Source organism: Podarcis muralis, chromosome 13, assembly GCF_964188315.1.
Source record: "Podarcis muralis chromosome 13, rPodMur119.hap1.1, whole genome shotgun sequence".
Lineage (NCBI taxonomy): Eukaryota > Metazoa > Chordata > Lepidosauria > Squamata > Lacertidae > Podarcis > Podarcis muralis.
The window spans coordinates 44805718-44826072 of NC_135667.1; the positions used below are offsets into that span (position 1 = coordinate 44805718).

The 20355-nt window shown below is 49.1% G+C and overlaps 1 protein-coding gene across 6 annotated transcripts in view; it reads right to left on the reverse strand.

Moving 5' to 3' along the window:
• Positions 1 to 20355, reverse strand: part of LOC114581559 (transcription initiation factor TFIID subunit 1) — a 49019-nt gene that overhangs the window by 11802 nt on the left and 16862 nt on the right. For 3 of the 6 annotated variants that reach the window (XM_077917492.1, XM_077917494.1, XM_077917491.1), the window contains exons 13-32: positions 19475 to 19648; positions 19141 to 19314; positions 18946 to 19050; positions 17256 to 17456; positions 16269 to 16410; positions 15821 to 15951; positions 13064 to 13144; positions 12762 to 12911; positions 11797 to 11916; positions 11542 to 11717; positions 10206 to 10447; positions 8228 to 8441; positions 7463 to 7628; positions 6346 to 6557; positions 5401 to 5509; positions 5057 to 5155; positions 4235 to 4412; positions 2066 to 2133; positions 1701 to 1823; positions 181 to 273 (exon numbers count right to left, since the gene is read on the reverse strand). In XM_077917492.1, coding sequence (XP_077773618.1) covers positions 181 to 273; positions 1701 to 1823; positions 2066 to 2133; positions 4235 to 4412; positions 5057 to 5155; positions 5401 to 5509; positions 6346 to 6557; positions 7463 to 7628; positions 8228 to 8441; positions 10206 to 10447; positions 11542 to 11717; positions 11797 to 11916; positions 12762 to 12911; positions 13064 to 13144; positions 15821 to 15951; positions 16269 to 16410; positions 17256 to 17456; positions 18946 to 19050; positions 19141 to 19314; positions 19475 to 19648 — 2958 coding nt within the window. Of the gene's footprint in view, positions 1 to 180; positions 274 to 1700; positions 1824 to 2065; positions 2134 to 4234; positions 4413 to 5056; positions 5156 to 5400; positions 5510 to 6345; positions 6558 to 7462; positions 7629 to 8227; positions 8442 to 10205; positions 10448 to 11541; positions 11718 to 11796; positions 11920 to 12761; positions 12912 to 13063; positions 13145 to 15820; positions 15952 to 16268; positions 16411 to 17255; positions 17457 to 18945; positions 19051 to 19140; positions 19315 to 19474; positions 19649 to 20355 lie in introns of all 6 variants that reach the window. The other 3 variants (XM_028701809.2, XM_077917493.1, XM_028701808.2) reach the window with 1 other exon arrangement.

Consider the following 20355-nt stretch of genomic DNA (forward strand, 5'->3'; position numbering starts at 1 on the left):
CAGTACTTTATCTAAGATTTAAAATACAGGCAGCCAGCCATTCTGGGCCTTTGTTTCGCTGCTAAGGGTTTGTTTATCTTATTCAACAAAACTTATCTGATGCTCAGTCGTAAGAGAACCTCTAAGTGGTTTACAAAAGGCAGTTTTGAGAAGCTGCCAACATAAAAGCATAGTACGCACCTTCCGGATTGTCTCTAGGTCCATCGGGCTGACAATGACTTTGTAATAATCTGGCACGAATTTCTTGTTTACAGGATGGTGGAAGGGCCAAGACTGCAAGCAACAAGAGGGCAAGAGAGATGATGAGCAAGCCGCTCTTGCAGAGTGAACTGCATCCAGTTCAGGAAGCCCGCAATTTACGCGGGATCTGTGTTACAGGGATCACGCCCGAAGCCAAAATCACATACAGTCATACCTCTTGTTACGTTCGGTTTAGGTTACGTCTTTTCAGGTTGCGTCCCGCGGCGACCCGGAAGTACCAGAAAGGGTTACTTCCGGGTTTCGCCACCCTCGCACGCGCAGACGCTCAAAATGACGACACGTGCATGTGCAGAAGTGGCGAATCGCGACCCGCGCACGCGCAGACCCGGGTTGCATTCTGCTCATGTTGTGAACATGGCTCCGGAACGGATCCCGTTCACAACCAAAGGTACCACTGTACAGTTGGAACACACTGGATGCAATGGTGAGTAGGACTACACAAGCCTTTTTTCCTGAATGCCCACCCCCTTTTATTTTATTTATTTTTTAATTGCCAAGCGCATAAAGTCGAATGCACAGAAATTAAATGGGCAGAAGCTGTGGGCTTCACGCATCTTCAAGAGACACTGGAAGGCTTTTCCAGAACACCTAGTTGAACCTAAAGGAAACGATCCATTTCCTGCACCTGCCAGCAAATCCCAAATCCTATGCTGGTTTGCTTGCAGTCTGCTACACCCTTTTAGCCAAACCCAAGTAAATACAGGGATAAGAATACTCCAGACTTTTTGGCCTAGAGAAAAGGCAAGTAAGATAGAAATTTATATATATATAAAAGGAAATAAAACAGGCTTCCTCAACCTCGGCCTTCCAGCTGTTTTTGGCCTACAACTCCCATGATCCCTAGCTAGCAGGACCAGTGGTCAGGGATGATGAGAACTGTAGTCTCAAAACATCTGGAGGGCTGAGGTTGAAGAAGCCTGAAATAAAATTTTGCACAGCGTGTAGAAATGTGGATAGAAAAAGGGCTTTCTCCCTCTCTCATAGCTCTAGGGCGTTGAGTGAAGATGAATGGTAGAAGAAAAGGCAAAAGGTAAAGGACACCTGGACGGTTAAGTCCAGTCAAAGGCAACTATGGGGTGCGGCGCCCATCTCGCTTTCAGGCCAAGGGAGCTGGCGTTTGTCCACAGACAGCTTTCCGGGTCATGTGGCCAGCAGGACTAAACCACTTCTGGTGCAATGGAAACCAGAGTTCACGGAAATGCCATTGGATGAAAGTACTTCTACAGGAAGCATGTAGTTAAACTGGAACGTGCTCCCACAGGAGGCCACCAGGCTTTTAAAAAGAATTAGACAAATTCATAGGGGAGAGCGCTATTGATGGCCGCTAGCTAGGATGGCTATGCTCTGCCTTCTAGAGCTGGAGGCACCAATGCTTCCGAATGCCAGTTTGATGGAAACCACAGAAGGGGACCACCCCAATATGCCAGGGGCAGACCTACATCAGGAACAGCCATCATCTTCTGGGTGACAATGTTGTCCAGAATGAAGGAGAAGGCCACTTGGTCGTCATCATCCAGCAGGGGGTTAATTGCCTTTTCCAAACGAGCCAGTTTATCTTCCTTCTGGAAGGGCACAAAAGTACAGAAATGCGCACAGATTCACAGCATTCCTTTATAACACACACACCCCAAAAAATTTGGCTGTACACTAGAAAGGACCATAGCTTGATGGCAGAGTTCAATCCTTGGCATTCCCAGGTAGAATCGGGAATGTCTCCCCCTGGAGAGTGGCTTTCACTGTGAGCAGTCCTGCGTTGGTCGCAAAGCCACAAGCAATCTCTCCCTCCCTCCACACCCTGACTTGCCTCTTTTAATTTTTGGTCACAGAGGTCCAGCATCGACTGAGAGATCTGGGTCAAAGAGTGCTTTGGGCCTGCAAACACGTGAAATAAAAAAATTAAGGACGCACACACACACACACACACACACACACACACACACACACATATACACACACAGTCACACCTCAGGTTAAATTTGCTTCAAGTTGAGCACATTCGAGTTGCGCTCCGCGGCAACCCAGAAGTAACGGAGTGTGTTACTTCCGGGTTTCGCTGCTTGCGCATGCACAGACGCTCAAAATGACGTCACGCGCATGCGCAGAAGCGGCGAAAAGCAACGCACGCGTGCACAGACGTGCCATCGTCTTTACCTCTAGATGCAAACGGGGCTCTGGAACGGATCCCATTCCTATCTAGAGGTACCACTGTACATATAAAATAAATGTTCATAAATGTACCAACCAAGCGCATACATAGATGTGTGGACCACGTGTCTGGAGCAGCACAGGAAGACCGCCCTGAAACCATTTTGACTCCCCAGCTGACCAAATGTTTTCTCTGCAAGGAGGGAGTGGGTGGGGGAGCCTTCCCATTGTCTCAGGAATTGGGAAATCACCATCTCAAAGGAATGGGCAGACTACCAGGAAAGGCCATCAGATAAGGCATTATCAGATAACCTGGCAGGAAACAACAACAACATTCAAATTTCTGTTGTAGACCACCTTTTCTGTGATGTAGGTATAATGTTTCTGGGGTGGTGGTCTTGGGTTACACCCCTTCTGTGATGTATGTATGTTGTATGGAGGGGTGGTCTTGAGCTCCAGGGCAGGGAATTTAAAATGTCTATATAAGGGCAGGCACACCTTGGTTCTGGGTCCTCCTCCTCCTCCTGTGTGTGAAGGGAGCACCCTGTTGCAACAGTTCAATAAAGATCAAGCTTACAAGCTGCTTTGCTTCTCAATATTCTCTGGTTGGCCTCTGTTATTTTCTCCGACTGATGGAGAACCTACAAAGGACTCTATAAGGGCTCTTGTGTCCCCCATAAGGGAATCAGGGCAGATTTTTGTTTGTTACACACACAACAAAAACATTTATTGTGGGGTGCTGCTGTTGCGAGCTGCCTTGAGAGCCTTGCTAGGTTGAAAGGAGAATCAGAAGTTTAAGATTCCATATGGCTGGGTTAGTCGCATCTCCCAGTGGCACAGAGAGCTAACTCAGGGAGCAGACTCTCCCCTTTTGCAACCAGCTGGTATCCCCCAGCTGTTTTGGAACTGCAACTCCCATCAGCCCAAGCCAGTTAAGGTCTGGGACTGATGGGAGTTGTAGTCCAAAAGATCTGGGAGGGCATCAGATTGGCAAAGGCTGCCCTTAGGTGGGAGGGAGACTGAGAAGCAACAGGCAAAGCAAGCTGCTGGGAGATCAACAGAACCAGAGAAAAGGAGCAGGTTTCACAGCTCTTCCTAAGCACTCCAGAAGGACTAGTTCAGTTCTAACTGAAAATCACCCGAGGCAAGGTAGGTGCCGGTCCTGCTGATAAATAGGACAAGGAGAGGAAAGGGAATCAGCCACAATGAGAGAAGAGGAAAACCAGGAAACTGCAGGAAGGAAATAGGCTGGCAAGCTACAAATATGTAAGGAAATAGCTGGGCACCTAATGAAGATAGGACAAGGACTTTAAAGCATAAAATGGGTTGCAACGTAAAGCAGGGGAGCATCAGAAGGAATTTCCTTGGTACCAGGCAGCCTTAGAAAATTAAAAGCCACCCTTCACCTCCTCAGAAAGAGCACCAGGTCACTGCCCCAGTTGCTATGACTAGTATTTCAAGGCTGGGACACTTCATGCAAGGAGCTCAGGAGAAGGAGAAGGAGAAGAAGAAGAGTTTGGATTTGATATCCTGCTTTATCATTACCCGAAGGAGTCTCAAAGCGGCTAACATTCTCCTTTCCCTTCCTCCCCCACAACAAACACTCTGCGAGGTGAGTGGGGCTGAGAGACTTCAGAGAAGTGTGACTAGCCCAAGGTCATCCAGCAGCTGCATGTGGAGGAGCGGAGACGCGAACCCGGTTCCCCAGATTACGAGTCTATCGCTCTTAACCACTACACCACACTAGCTCTCCAAGTGTGAAGAGAGGAGAAGAGAGAAGTGTTTATTTCATTTTTTAAAAAAGAAAATAAAACTAATTAACCATCACCATTGTATGTGGCACTGTTCTTCACAATCAGCTCCACCTGCTCCCGGAATTCTTCGCGGGATGGGTAAAGGCGTTTGCGGACGTTTTCTCGCAGGGTCTGCAGGTCCATTGGCTTCGTGATGATCTTGTAATAATCTTTGACAACCTTCCCGTTAACAGGCTGGTGGAAGGGATATGTCTGGGAGAAGGAGAGGAAAACCCGAAAGGAAGGTGAGCTTCCCTTCTGCATCTTTGCACATCACTTTCCCTTAAGGGCTGGGTACAGCAACATAAAAGCATTAAAAACCCATTAAAAGCACTGCTCTCCAAGGCAGAGGGCAGAAAACAGCCTGCATGCCCCCAAAAGGCTACCAGAGCCTTTCCAAGCAAGCATCCTCCCTATGAGAAACGTTTTACACCATAGCTGTCAACTTTTCCCTTTTCTTGTGAGGAATCCTATTCGGAACAAGGGAATTTCCCTTAAAAAAAGGGAAACGTTGACAGCTTTGTTTTACACATTTCACCTTCAAGGTGAAAATCACCTTGTTTCACCTTGTTTTTCTTCACCTTGTTTTTCTTACGTATTTTGTGTTCTCATTTTCTACTTTTACATTGTGAACCACCCTGCAATCTTTGAACGAAGGGCAGTTTGGAAAAGGACACCCTGTAGAAAATCTCCTACAAAACCCTGTACAAAATCTCATAAATCAGGTTTTCTGTTGTTCCCATCCAACCAAGGAACTGGTCCTCCCGATACTGGGAAGCAAAGAGCCGCCTTGCCTCTGCACGCAACGTACAACCAGAAGAGGCCAAAATCAAACCCCGCAGGGAAAGAGGTCTTACATTGGGAAGATCTCGCATCTCATTGATAATGCTTTCCAGGATAGAGGACAGAGTCACCATGGGGTCGGTGCGACGCCGGTGAATGGATTTGTGAGGCCGCTGAAAGAGACAGAAGCGACACGTTAAAGACCCTTCCAAGGTTTGCACAAAGATCTTGACAAAGAGCATCGCCAGGCATGCAGCTGATCTCTGCTTTTTAGGGGAGGGATTGCCCTCTAGCTGGGGCCAACTTGCAGCCTACTGGCCCTCTGACCGAGGCTTGAAGTAAGTCCTTGTCCCTGCAACCGTCTCCCAGGTAGACCGTGGGCAGAGGGAAGGAGCACGAGAGTCATAGAAGGGCTCACGTTCAAGTAGTCGCAATGAACTGTGGTCCCGACGCGCCGTTTCTTCTTCGGTGGGAGCTGCTGTTTCGGGAACTTCAGCACTAAAGACTTCCTGCGAACTTCATCCGCGCTGCAGGGAGAGAGGGGAGAGACGTGAGCTGTAGCTTGCACCCCCTCTTCCTTTGGTGCGTCTAGCCGCCACTCTGGGAGGGACTGAGTCGACCACAAAGAGCACAGCAAGAAGCCGGTTTACTCTTTCAGTGGGCCTAGTCTGGGGTCAAAGGAGCTGTAAGTTGAAGACCTGTAACCCCACCACAGGTCAGCTCACAAAGGTGCTACCAATTCTACCTTGTGTGTCAGCCAGTTGCTGCTCCTGCTATTAGTAATTGATGTTTAGTGACTTGCTATGAGCTGTGAGTTAAACCACAGAGCCTAGGACTTGCCGATCAGAAGGTTGGTGGTTCGAATCCCTGCGATGGGGTGAGCTCCTGTTGCTCAGTCCCAGCTCCTGCCCACCTAGCAGTTCGAAAGCACGTCAAAGTGCAAGTAGATAAATAGGTACCGCTCTGGTGGGAAGGTAAACGGCGTTTCTGTGCACTGCTCTGGTTCGCCAGAAGCGGCTTAGTCATGCTGGCCACAAGCCTAAGTTAGGCATATTCATTATTTGGGTCTGCTCTCGATTATGATGAACACAGGACACAACCCTGTTATTCTATTTAGGGTGGTTACCTGTGTGCTCAAAAGGGTGCCAGAAAGGAGCAGGGCAGAAGCAGAACAGGGAAATCCCCACTTACTGCAAAGGAACCCCAGGGTAAGTTGCTTCCACAGGGGAGCCGCAAAAAGAATGTGATTGGTCAAGGGAGATGTGGACTCTTGGGTCCCCACTGTGAGATTAGGATGTTGGACCAGATGGGCCCTGATCCAGAAGACTCCCCTATCTGTGAGATGATGCTGAGCGCCTCTCACCTCTCGATGAGCTGCTTCCCTAAGACGATCTTGGTCCCCTCCACTTTGATCAGCTCCTCGTTATCGTTGGGGATGACGGTCTTCTCCAGCTCCTCCTCCTGCTCCTCCGTCATGGCAACGGGGTTGGAGGGCGGAGCGTTGGTTTGGTAGTAGAGGGGGCAGAATTTGTTGGTCCGCATGTGGCCAATGGCACCGCAAGCGCCACACTTTAACTGCAAGCAAAAGCAAAGGGGTGAGGGCTTGGCTCCAGAAGCAAAAAAAAAGGGGGGGGATTTCTCAAGGGACACAGGCAAGGCTTTCATCAACTGCACCACCAGCAACACAGAAGCAGCTTAAAGCTAAATTGTGTACATACTAAGTTGCATAGCTGCAGAATCCAGATTTAGGGGGAGGAAATCCCAGATAGGTAGCCATGTAGCTAAAAAAATTAAAAGAGTCCTGCGGCACACTTAAAGACTAACAAATTTATTATGCTGTCATCTTTTGTGGATTCAAGATCACCCTGTCAGAGGCATGGAGTTCTTAGCTGGAAGGTAGATAAAGGAGAGACTTTTAAGGTGGGAGCCGAATGGCAAGAAGATGCAAAAAAAAAACTAGTCTGTGATAAACTAGAGTTGAAACTTATTAAAATTTCTGCTTTCTTACTGCCAACTTTCACCTAATGCTTTTGACAAAGGGAGTTTGTGCCCACAAAATTTTATGCCTTAATAAAATGTGTTAGTCTTTAAGGTGCCTTTTTTTAGTTGCCTAAACATTTCCCCCTAATATTTAGTTCCCTAATATTTTTTAGTTGCGTGGCTACCACTCTGGGATTATTTTTTATTTAAAAAAATTGATTCTGCAGCTATGCAATCTAAATTCAGCAAAGTCTCTCAACAATGGCTGAATAAAACTGGGCTACACATTTCCTTCCTTGCAGAATTTATGCTGCTTCTACCAGCCTTGGAGGAAGGGACAAGAACAGGATAGCACCACCTGCTAAGGTCCGCACTCTGGTTTCTGAGATGCTTGCTTATTTTTCCTCCACAAACACAACAGCTGGACTATTACTTTAAAATGTAAAGACCACAAGAAAAGGAGCCAGAGGCAGCCCAAGTTTTCAAGAGAGACAGCTTACCTTAAGGTCCGTCCGCTCCTTCATCTTCTTGGGCTTCTTCTCAGGAGGACCCTTCAGCTTCTCCTTCTCTTGGTTTCGTTTGAGCCGCCGCAGCTGCTCCTGGATCCGACGCCTCTCTTTCCGCATCTCCTCCCGGTGCTGCTCGTCAAAGAGGGCAAACTTCCGGCTGGAAACACAAAGGCGAGGGACTTTGATGTTGCAGGACTCAAACTCCCATCATCCCAGACAATTGGCTCTGCTGGCAAGCCCTGATGGGAGCTGTGTATAGCCAGCAGCTTCCAGATGACCACAGGTTTCCCTGGCCTAACGGTAGGGCCGGCCACTAAGCATTAAAGCACACAGATAAACAAAAACTAGGCATATGGGCTTTTCAGATGTTGCTGGACTACAGCTCCCATCATCCTTGACCACTGGCTATGCCAGCTAGGGCTGATGGGATTTGGAGTCCAACAACATCTGATGGGGCCACAGGTTCCTCGCCTCTGGAATACAACATTGGCTGCTGCCCGATTTGATTCACTCTGCCTGACTCCTTGTGCTGGTTCCATATTTTCTTATTTGCTATATCCCACCCATGTGTATTTCAAAAAAAAAAATTCCACGTAGAAAAAGGCACAAAGGCAGGATGCAACTTTTTTTTAAAGGAACAAATATTGACATACTGCATGTTTTCTGGCCTCTCGCCGCTCTCCTTTGGCAAGGAGATTCCCACCCTACCAACATGTCACTCCCAAGAGGAAAGCAGCGTCTCTGGAATGCCCTTACATGAACTCGTCGTCCTTGGTTGTCCGTATCCTGCTGTAGGCATCGATGACTGCGGGCTTGCGGACCGTCTCGCACCTCACGTACTCTTTCCCGTCCTCGTCGCGGAAAGTGCGGTAGATTTTCAAGCGGCGGCCCGTGGCGGAAGAGTTCAGGCTGGTCACAGAAGCCGTGTCGTCATCTTTATGAGACCCTCCCAGGCTGCCAGGGGTGGAGGCTGCAAGGGAAAACACGGGCTGCATTGCCGAGGGGACAAGCCAAGGCGGTGAGCTCTCCATGCAGAAACTGAAATGCCTAGTATCTCCAATATCCAATGGGAAGGGGCAAAGGCACGTCTCGGGACTGGACGTTTAGGAGAGAGCACATAGGAACTGCCACCCCCCCATTAAACCATGCACCTTTTAAGCAATGTGCACCCTAGGAGAGCACCTTCAGCAAGTTCTCGTGCCCACTTTCCAAGTTCCCTTTCTCTGTAAGCCTTAAATGCCCAAAGACCTAAATGCTATGTCCCTTATACACTGACCACCATCTGAAGAAGCCTTCTGGACTATCCCAGTGTTATGTGGCATTTGTTTACTTTCTCTGTGTACACACACATGCACAAAAGAGAGAGACAGAGAGCTATACAGTGGTACCTCGGGTTACCATATTTTTCGTCCCATAGGGCGCACCGGCCCATAGGACGCACCTAGTTTTTTGGGGGGGAAATAAAGGGGGAAATTCTTTTATTTCCCCCCCAAAACCAGGTTGGGGAACAGCGGGATGGCGGCGCTCCGCCTCCCCGCTGTCCCCCGAGCTTCTGGGGCTGGCGCTGGGGAGAAGCGCGCTTCTCCCCAGCGCCAGCCTCCAAACCAGGTCGGGGGACAGCGGGAAGGCGCGCTGAGCCTCCCTGCTGTCCCCCGAGCTTCTGGGCTACAGGCTGCTGCCCGCAAGCCTTGCGAGCCCGCGGGAACTCCCGCCGGGCTTGCAAGGCTTGCAGATAGCTTCCTGAAGCCTGAAGAGCGAGAGGGGTCGGTGCGCACCGACCCCTCTCGCTCTCCAGGCTTCAGCGAAAGCCTGCATTTGCCCCATAGGACGCACACACATTTCCCCTTCATTTCTGGAAGGGGAAAAGTGCGTCCTATAGGGCGAAAAATACGGTACATACACTTCAGGTCGGCCGGCCACGACTGGACCTAATGGTCAGGGGTCCCTTTACCTTTACCTCGGGTTACATACGCTTCAGGTTACAGACTCCGCTAACCCAGAAATAGTACCTCGGGTTAAGAACTTTGCTTGAGGATGAGAACAGAAATTGTGCTCAGGCAGCGCAGCAGCAGCAGGAGGCCCCATTAGCTAAAGTGGTGCTTCAGGTTAAGAACAGTTTCAGGTTAACGGACCTCTGGAACAAATTAAGTACTTAACCCGAGGTACCGCTATATATAGCTATAGCTATATCTGGACGTTGGTGGCCTGTGGTCACTGAACCCACTGAACCTAGGGGTTGCCGATCAGAAGGTTGGTGGTTCGAATCCCCGCAACGGGGTGGGCTCCTGTTGCTCGGTGCCTGCTCCTGCCAACCCAGCAGTTCAAAAGCACACTAGTGCAAGTAGATAAATAGGTGCCACTGCAGCGGGAAGGTAAACGGCGTCTCCTTGCGCTGCTCTGGTTTCGCCAGAAGCGGCTTAGTCATGCTAGCCACATGACCTAGAAAAACTATCTGTGGACAAACGTCGGCTTCCTCAGCCAGTAAAGCAAGATGAGCACCGCAAGCCCAGAGTCGTTCACAACTGGACTTAACTGTCAGGGGTCCTTTACCTTTACTTTATATCTGGACCACAACTCCCATCATCCCTGACTGTTGGGCCATACTGGCAAAGGATGCTGGGAGTTGGAGTAAAAGAACACCAGGAATGCCACAGCTGCTGTTACATTAAGACTATAGCTGGATCCCAGAGCTGCACCCTATCTGGGCACCTTCCTGCCCCTGCCAGGCACTCACAGAGCCCTTTCTTGTCCTTCCTGTCTTTCTTGCCCCTCTCCTTCTCGTTGATGCTGTCCTCCCCCATCAACATCCTCTGCAGTTCCTTCCGCTCCTGCTCCTCCCTCTCCCGCGACAGCTGGGAGCTGGTCTTCTTGTTCTGGAGCATGTTCTCAATGTTCTTCCCCATCTCCTCAAAGTCGCTGTCCTCCGCAGAGCTGCTGTCGGTGTCCGTGGATAAGATCTCCGTAGACTCTAGGACCCTGAAGCAGAAAACCACCACCGGGGTCAACCTCTTTGGGTTTGTAGCATGCAAGGCGCTGGGCCGCAAACAGGGGGGCGGAAACACAAACATCGCAGCGGCTTTCAAGGAGTCACAACCACAGAGCCCTGGTGACTCTCCTACACACACTAGGACACCGAAAGCGGCCTAAAGCATAGCCAGAACACACACTTTGGCACCCTATTTGCAAAATTTAACAATTCCAAAATACAGACGCGCCTTCACTTTTGCAAGAATGAATATACTGCCTTTGGCTGTACTTGAGGGTCGATTTCAAAAACTTCCACTGGAAAAACAGTTATATCCATGTGGACATGGCAGTATTGAGTCAGTAGTTCATGCGCTTCTGGTCTGCACTCTTCATAAAGATTTGAGGAGTGAGGTTATCACCCCTCTATTATTGTCCATGCCGGGTCATTCAACCATTGCTACTGACCCTGCTCAGCGGGGCCCCAGTCCTGCCACTCACCACCTGGCCTAGGGCGGGTCCTGATGGGCTCCATAAAGGACTGCTGCCGCTGCTGCTGGACAGGGAGGGCTCCGTTTTTGGTTTTTTGGTTTTAAATTGCTGTTATTTTTTACCTATGTCATTATTAATGCTGTATTCTTAGTTTTAGATTTTTATTTATGTGGAAATTGTTTTCCATTTGGTTATGTTTTTTTTTATGTGGTTTATTTATTATGACTTTTGTAATTAAGTAAATCTTGTCATGTTGTAAGCCGCCTTGAGCATTGTTTTTAACTGTGGAGAGGCGGCATACAAATAAAATAATGATGATGATGATGATCAGGCGTCAGCAAAAACTGCAACGTTTCTAGTGGTGGCAATTAGAATAAGATCTATTATTGGATTATTGATATAAACCTCCCAAATGTATTGTACATAGTTAAGTTTTTACCTCCGTCTTCGGTACATTTTATTTTATTGCTGTGGGAAGTGGCTGGTGCAAATAAAACTTTTTCTGGTTCATAGTCAGGACACTGGTCCATCTATCTCAGAACTAACAACACTGACTGGTAGAAGGATGGGCAGGGTAAGCATGGCAGAAAAGGTCACAGACCAAAGAAACTCACTTGTTCTGCAGGTCAAAGATGCGCTGGCACTCCTCCTTGTACCTCTCCTGGTGCTCCGCCACGGAGAAGCGAGATCCGCGGGCAAATTTGCTCATGGGGGTTTCACCCGAGCGAGCCTGCTCCGTGGACATGGTGCGCACGACGTCAATCACCTCCCAGCGGGAGAGCTTCTTGATCTGCAAGGAGAGATTGGCTGAGTGCAAGAGGACGCTGAGCGGAGACTCCGGGCACAAGCCTGAGACAGCGCCTACTCACCTCCTCCTCGGGAACGCCAAACTTGCGCAGAAGCTGCTTGGCGTTTTTGAGCGACAGGCGCCGCAGGTCTGCGTCCGTCCCAGTCACCGTCTTCTTCACCGGCTGGGGCTCCTTGTCGTCCTGCTTGAAGAAGGAGAAGGAGAGCAGGACTCTTCCTGTCAGAGTCCCATCCAGTTACCCTCCCACTTCCCAGGCCTGGGCAAAGAGCTTGGGGAAGGAAACGTGCTTCAGGCCTAATAATAATAATAATAATAATAATAATAATAATAAATTTTATTTATACCCAGCCAAGACTGGGCTCAGGGCGGCTAACAACCCGTATAAAAACGAATTGATTGAAATAGAACTTAAAAACAAGATTAAAATACAACATTAAAACATTAAAATTAAAATGCAGCCTCATTTCAATGGAAACTAAGCCACCTTCAGTGGAAACTAGCCACCTCCTTAACCTTAAAGGTAAAGGGACCCCTGACCATTAGTCCAGTCGTGGCCGAATCTGGGGTTGCGGCGCTCATCTCGCTTTATTGGCCGAGGGAGCCGGTGTACAGCTTCCAGGTCATGTGGCCAGCAGGACTAAGCCGCTTCTGGCGAACCAGAGCAGCGCACGGAAACGCCATTTACCTTCCCGCTGGAGCGGTACCTATTTATCTATTTGCACTTTGACATGCTTTCGAACTGCTAGGTTGGCAGGAGGAGGGACCGAGCAACGGGAACTCACCCCATCGCGGGGATTCGAACCGCCAACCTTCTGATCGGCAAGTCCTAGGCTCTGTGGTTTAACCCACAGCGCCACCCGCGTCCCTCATAACCTTATCTAACCCCTAACTACCTCAGGGGGCAGAATAGGAAAGCTCATCATCTTCTCCCTTCCTTGCCGGCAAGTAAGAGGAGGAAGCAACAGAAAGAGGCGGCTCCTAAGCACCTGTTGCTCCACACTTTTCTAACCTGGCCCTTCCACTTACTTTCTGCTGCGTTGGCTTGTTTGGGATCTTCACATAGGAGAAGCCTTCTCCGCATCCTGTAGGGTCTGCCACTCCCGTCACTTCCAAGAGACACTTCCCCTTCATGGCTGCAATGAAGGCTCGTGTGGTGTTCCAGGGAGCTGTGCGGACCTGAGAGGAAGAGGGGTGGGAAGCCATGTCACTCCAGGCCTGGGCAGCCGAGGCCATGAGAAGATATTATCTCCACCTGAGAACATTTACGACTTCCCCAGTGGCCTAGCACCCGCAGGCCCCTATTGCACCCTGGATACCGCCAGTTGTACCTCATCATCTATCTTCATCTGGAAGTCCTCCTCGTTTTCCTCTTCTGGGGCAAAGAAGGATTTCTCTCCATAACCTGCGTCCTGAGGAAAGAGAGGGTTAGGAAGCAATTTTCTGAGTCACGTGGGACATAACAGATGAATGTCAGGAGTTGGAGTCAAGTGTAGGTCAGCAGTTTAAAAAAAAACAGCCACTCTGTCTGTGCAGTTAACTCTTCAAAGAAACCAAAACAGCGCAGGCCTTGTGGTCCCAGTAAGACTGGATCTAGGCACGTCAAAGAAGCTATTCGCTTAAATGCATTGTAGACTCATACAGGGAAATCTGGGAGGGAAAGACGGGACTCCACAACACCATATGGTGTCACAGTGTTATATCGCATATACAATGCATATACAGTGGTACCTCGCAAGACGAATGCCTCGCAAGGCAAAAAACTCGCTAGACGAAAGGGTTTTTTGTTTTTTGAGCTGCTTCGCAAGACGATTTTCCCTATGGGCTTGCTTCGCAAGACGGAAACGTCTTGCAAGTTTGTTTCCTTTTTCTTAACACCGTTAATACAGTTGCGACTTGACTTCGAGGAGCAACTCATAGAACGCGGTGTGGTAGCCTTTTTTGAGGTTTTTAAAGACTTTGGTGATTTTTGAAGCTTTTCCAAAACTTTCCCGACACCGTGCTTCGCAAGACGAAAAAAATCGCAAGACGACAAAACTCGCGGAACGAACTAATTTCGTCTTGCGAGGCACCACTGTAAAACACTTTTTCTTTGCCAGTCTAGCTGAATCCCAGGTCTTAATCCAATGAGGCAGTCGCAAGGATTTAAAAGTCCCTGCCTTCCCACCACTCTATAAGGCTCCACCTCTCCAGCGTCTTTCCCAAACTGCCTCTGCGTACAACCAATTTCTGCTCTGTTCTTTTCATTTCTCTGCATGTTTTGGAGACTGGGGGAAGAGGAGCTGGTTGCAGCAGGAGGGGGAGACTCCCTGGCTTCTTCAGCAGCTTGCCTCTACAATGCTTCTCCTCCCGCTCCTCAACAAACTGTCTCTGACCTGCTCTCTGCCCCACCTTCCTCCTCACTAAACCCGCTTGCCTCTTTAAGTTTCCAACACCTCCTCCTCCCTGGCCACTCACTCTCGCCCCACCACCATTCCACTGGTTCTGAGCCTTCTTTCCCTTGGGGGCTCACAAAGTAGTGCCACCCCCCTTGCATCCAGTCAGTCCACGACACTCCAGGGCGGACAGTTGAGGCCACAGGATCATCTACTCCCTTGGGCTAGTCTACTTAACAAGAAATTTATTTACCGTATTGGCCTGAATATAAGCCACACTTTTTTCCCCCAAATTCAGATCATGAAAAGTTAAAAGTGCAACTTATATTTGCGACCTTAAGCCACCGGCAAAGCGGCGCGACTCCCACCCCTCAGGAAGCAGCCCAGGAGAATAATAATAATAATAATAATAATAATAATAATAATAATAATAATTTATTATTTATACCCCGCCCATCTGGCTGGGCTTCCCCAGCCACTCTGGGCGGCTTCCAAAAGAATATTAAAATACTGTAATACATCAAACATTAAAAGCTTCCCGAAACAGGGCTGCCTTCAGATGTCTTCTAAAAGCCTGGTAGTTGTTGTTCTCTTTGACATCTGGTGGGAGGGTGTTCCACAGGGAAGGCGCCCCAACCGAGAAGGCCCTCTGCCTGGTTCCCTGTAGCTTTGCTTCTCGCAGTGAGGGAACCGCCAGAAGGCCCTTGGAGCTGGACCTCAGTGTCCGGGCAGAACGATGGGGGTGGAGACGCTCCTTCAGATATACTGGACCGAGGCCGTTTAGGACTTTAAAGGTCAGCACCAACACTTTGAATTGTGCTCGGAAACGTACTGGGAGCCAATGTAGGTCTTTCAAGAGCGGTTTTATGTGGTCTCTGCGGCATAAGGCAACGGCGCCCAGCCCACCCACCCGCCGCTCCCAAGCCTCTACATTTTAAAGGTGTGGCTTATTTACGGGTGCAGCTTATATTCAGGCCAATACGGTATTGTTCATTTAGGATGCATTTAAGATTTATTTGTTTACTGCAATTATATCCCACTATTTTTCTCCAAACAGCTCACAACAGCCCTGTGAGGTAGGTTAGGCTGAGAAGCAGTGACCGGCCCAAGGTCACCTTAGCAAGCTGCATGGCTGAGATGGGGATTTGAACCCCTGTCTCCCAGGTCCTAGTCTGACATTCTGACCACTCTACCACCACTGACCAGGTTCTGCAACATATACTGTACTTTTCTGTGTATAAGACACCCCCATGAATAAGACGCCCCTATTTTGGGGGACTCAAACTTAAGAAAATGGGGGGGAGATGGCTCTGAGTTGTTGAGATTTTTTTAGGGGGGAGTGCCAAAAATCGCTCAACTGCATGCGGTGCAAAATCCGCCTCTCATCTGTCCCCTTGTCAACAAAAGCTGCCAATCGCCTGCCCAATTGCCACAGCGTCACCCAATCAACACCAGTCCTTGACGCAGCGACCAATCAAACGTCAACTCTATGCGCTATCCATGTATAAGACGACCCCCACTTTTTAGCATAGTTTTTAAAAGAAAAAAACCTAGTCTTATACACAGAAATGTACGGTCCTTTGCCTTTATGATTCTCCCACTGGTGGAAACTGCCAGGAGGAAGATGGCCTTGCAGTTCTCAAAGCACCTTGCAAAGCGCAAAAGCAAGCAACCAACAAGGACTGGGGAAATTCACAAAAGGCATAGGCTCACCTTCAAGCGCTGCTCAGCAGAGATCATGCTGTAATAGGCACAGCACTGCTCCGGAGACACCATCGCTCTGATCTCCTCTTCGGTGGGGAGTCGGAAATCTGGCTTTAGAACCCACCAGTTCGAGTCCATCCCTGAAAAAGACAGGAGTCCCCAATAAGACAGGCTAGGAAATATTCCCTCCCTCCTCTCATAGTCCCAAGAGCAGGACCAGCAAGCAGACGACATTTCAGACGTGGGAAGTGTCGGAAGGCATTCCAGTTACAGCACTCATGGCCCGATCCTTTTAACTGGAGATGGCAGAGACAAAACACAGGACCCTCTGCTGGCAATGAAGATGCTCTAACGCCGAGCTGTGGCCCCTTCTCAGAAAAACGATGCTACGCTCAGCGACTGGCCACCTCGGCGGAACGGGGCACCTGCATGACGCCGCGAAGTCAGCAAAGCCTACCTGTGCGCTTGAAGTCGGCGCAGAGCTTCAGCCGCTTGCGGATGCTGCTCTCCGAGTGGGAAGGAAAGGCCTTCTTAATATCCTCCATGCGGATCCTTCGGGGCCGGTCTCTGCTCTTCCAGAATAGGCGATAGATGAAGACCTGGCAAGGAAGCCCAAGGAGCAGCATGAGTTACAAGCAGGGGCGTAGTGTGAGGAGGTGCCAGTAGGGGGCGTGGCCCACGCAGCTCCTCTCTGCCCACCAAGAGCTACATTGGCAGCTGGGTTTTCTCTATGTTGTGCATGAACTTTTGATTTGATTTGCTCAATTTTATTGTTTTCCTTTTTTGGAAAGTACTCATAACTTTTTTTCCCTCTTCTTCTTTTTTAGAGACCCAGGTAGCACTGTGGGTTAAACCACAGAGCCTAGGACTTGCCGATCAGAAGGTCGGTGGTTCAAATCCCCGCGACGGGGTGAGCTCCTGTTGCTCAGTCCCTGCTCCTGCCAACCTAGCAGTTCGAAAGCACGTCAAAGTGCAAGTAGATAAATAGGTACCACTCCGGCGGGAAGGTAAACGGTGTTTACATGCGCTGCTCTGGTTCGCCAGAAGCGGCTTAGTCATGCTGGCCACATGACCCGGAAGCTGTATGCCGGCTCCCTCAGCCAATAAAGCGAGATGAGCGCCGCAACCCCAGAGTTGGTCACGACTGGACCTAACGGTCAGGGGTCCCTTTACCTTTACCTAATAACTTTTTTAAGACAACAACAACAACAGTAGTCTCTAGCAAGTGAGCCAAACTGCAAGAGAGGACAAGTACTCTGAGGTTACTTGCCAACCTGAGCTGATCCCTTTCTGATCTCAAGTATGAAGACCCTTTTTTTAACTGTCTGCCCTCTTGCACAGACCCATGTCTCACAGCTGAGACAACACCAGTTGTATGTGCTAAGCAACTTGCTAATTTTTTTCCCTCTTCCCTGAGCTTGCCGCAGAGATAATTTGCACAAACCTGTAGAAAGTCTCGGATGTGAGTATTGGCCCGTTTAGAGTTGGGTCCAGGAACTTCAAAGAGAGGACATTCTTGTCCAACCACAAATATATCCACCAGCTCCCGGATGTAATAAGCTTGTCGCGTCCGGATAACTAAGAAGTCTGTTTCAGGCATCTTGTGAAGGTAGATCGGAGCCCGGAAGAGATTGTTTTCAAATGCCTGACGAAAGAAAAAGGGGCCACCTTTTGGTCAACTGCAAAAGCAGTCAGAGGAGGAAAAGAAATCTGGCATAACCTTACAGACCGGTTTTAGTCCTTGAGATGCACTGGGATTATCCACCAAATCCAAGAGACTGTCGAGATAACACAGCAGGCTCCAAGATGGGCAAGCACCACAAAAATATTTATACGCCAGAGTCTGAAGCTTGCAACACACACAGCAAGTCATTTTCCATTCCCCAAAGGTGACTGATGTGCAAAAAAAAAAAAAAAACTTGAAAGCGAAAGAACTGGTTGCTTGCCTGCATATGTTTTAAGTATACTCCCTGAAGCTACGGACCAGGTGGAGTACTGGATGCAGCCCATGGAAGAGTCTGCCATGAACTGGAATGCCTTAATCAAGTTGTTTTGCCACCCCCAGCCTCTGGCCTCTGCTGGTAGCTTGGGTAAGAAGCATCCACGCTCAAGACACAAACTCCCTAGCCGTGACGGAGTTGTCCATCACAACTTTACTTGCCAGGACCGAGGCTTCATGTAAGCATCTGAGCGAATTGGCAGTAAACACTCCTGCCTCCTTTAGGGGTCTTCCAAAAGCTGCATTGTTTAGATAGGACTTTACATTTATTTATTTTTAACCTATCAGTATTTGCTCTTTTTGTTTGTTTGTTTGTTTTTTGTTTAAAAAGAAGTTTTTGCCCGACACTTTTCCTGATTTTATTATAATCTTGTATTTTGCATACTGCTCTTGTTATACTTTCAGGAAATGTGGATTATTAATATTGCAATAAATAAGCAAATGAGTTTTGGATAGCTTCGTTGGTACCGCATGAGGCTCTTAAATCGCAGGGTTATGGGTTTAAGCCCCACACTGGGCAAAACGGCCTCGGCCCAGTGTACCTGAAGGAGCATCTCCACCCCCCATCGTTCAACCGAGGTCCAGCTCCGAGGGCCTTTTGGCGATTCTCTCCCTGCAAGAAGTGAAGCTACAGGGAACCAGGCAGAGGGCCTTTGCAGCAGTGGCGCCCACCCTGTGTAATGCCCTCCCATCAGATGTCAAGGAAATGAACAACTATCTGACTTTTAGAAGAAATCTGAAGGCAGCCCTGTTTAGGGAAGTTTTCAATGTTTGATGCTTTATCGGGTTTTTAATATTCTGTTGGGAGCTGCCCAGAGTGGCTGGGGAAACCCAGCCAGATAGGTGGGGTATAAATATATTATTATTATTATTATTATTATTATTATTATTATTATTATTATTATTAGATTCCTGCATTGCAGGAGTTTGGACTAGACAACCCTCATGGCCCCTTCCAACTCTACAGTCCTATGATTCTATGAATTAATATTGCTGCTGCACACGAAATACTTGCATTGAGAAAGAGATGGGCAGACCTTAGAAAGGCCACCTGCCCAAGCAATTGCAGCTGGTGGTAATTCGAAGCACACACCAACTCCATCCACGCGCCCCCTGTAAAAGTCAAATCTCTCACCTGGAGCAGCTGGCCCGGATGAAGAGAGCCCAAGAACGGGGAGGTGTGGCAGTACACCGTCTCTCCGTATTTACAGTCTGGGGCACCAGGATCCTTGCCCGGTTTCTGCCAGGAAGGAAGACAGGGTTAAGTCAGAAGGGCAGGTTCAGACTGCAGAAGCTCAAAACCCCGGCAGCCAAACCCCAGCGCACTCACCCGCTTGTAGTAGTTCTTGATCTTGGTTGCCATGCCGACCTGCATCATCAAGGGGGCGTTCTCCTCACTGTACTCGGCCAGGATGAGGTCGCCGTCCTTGCCAGTGAGGTCGGTTGGGGTGCGCATGAAGAACATCTCCCCGCCGCCAGAGGCTTGCCGCTCTTGTTCTCTCATCTGGGCGCAGAGAAAAGGAGGTGGTTATCAAGGGAGCAAAAGACAACGGAAACCCACAAGCCAAGGGGCGGATCCCAGGAAGAGCAAGGAAGCCCCTCAAAGTGAAGTGCAGCCAAGGTGGCAGCTGTCAAAGCAGAACCAGGAAGTGGGAGGGCCTCACCTTGGCTTTCTTCTTTATGTGCTTCAGCAGCGGCTGCACCGGATGAGGGCCGGGCTGGGAAATGGTCCCAAAGGAGTACTTCTTCAGGGGAGGCCGGTGAGCCTGGCGCAACTTCATGGGGCCCATGTGGGTGGGGAAGAAGGGCTGCCGGAGCTCCACCGCAGGGATGGAGTGCTGCACCAAAAAAAAGCACATGTGCGCCGTCACTCGAGGGGCACAAAAATCAGGACGCACATTACCGCCGGCCACAGGGACACCTCCCCATCCCAGAACAGGGAAATCCTGGGTCACAGGAAGAGAAGGGGCTGAGGGATGTGTCCACCCAAAGGACCTGCTATCTTTTTTATTATTATTATTCTTAAAGATTTTCTTGATTTACAAAAGTGTTTGCAATGTCTCTCTCTCTCGTATTTTTTTCCCATGTAACATTTTAACAAATCAGTTTCATTTGTCGAGACATTAGGAAGAAAAGGGGGAAAGAGGTGGAGGGGGGGACAGATGGGGAGGAGTGGAGTCGGGTGGCGATGTTTCTATTTTACTTACTATATGTAGGGTTTGGTGTCAGCATTGATTGTGCAGGTTCTTTGCTGTTCGCTTGTGTTCCTTTGGTGGTGAGAGAGGTTGGGGTTGGCCTATAGTGTGGTTATTCATTTGTGGTTGGCTGTGGTGGTCTTTGTTTTTGTGTGTGAGTGGGGTGGGTGGGTGTTTTGGATCAGGTTAGCCATATTGATTTGTATGCTGTTGGTGGATTTTTGTCGTTGTCTTGTTGGGCTGTGTATGTGATAAAAGTGAGCCATACCAGGGTGAAGTCGTCTTCTTCTATTTGTCCCCGTGTCAGTTTCAGCTTATTGGTTAATTTTTCTAGTAAGGCTGTTTCCCAT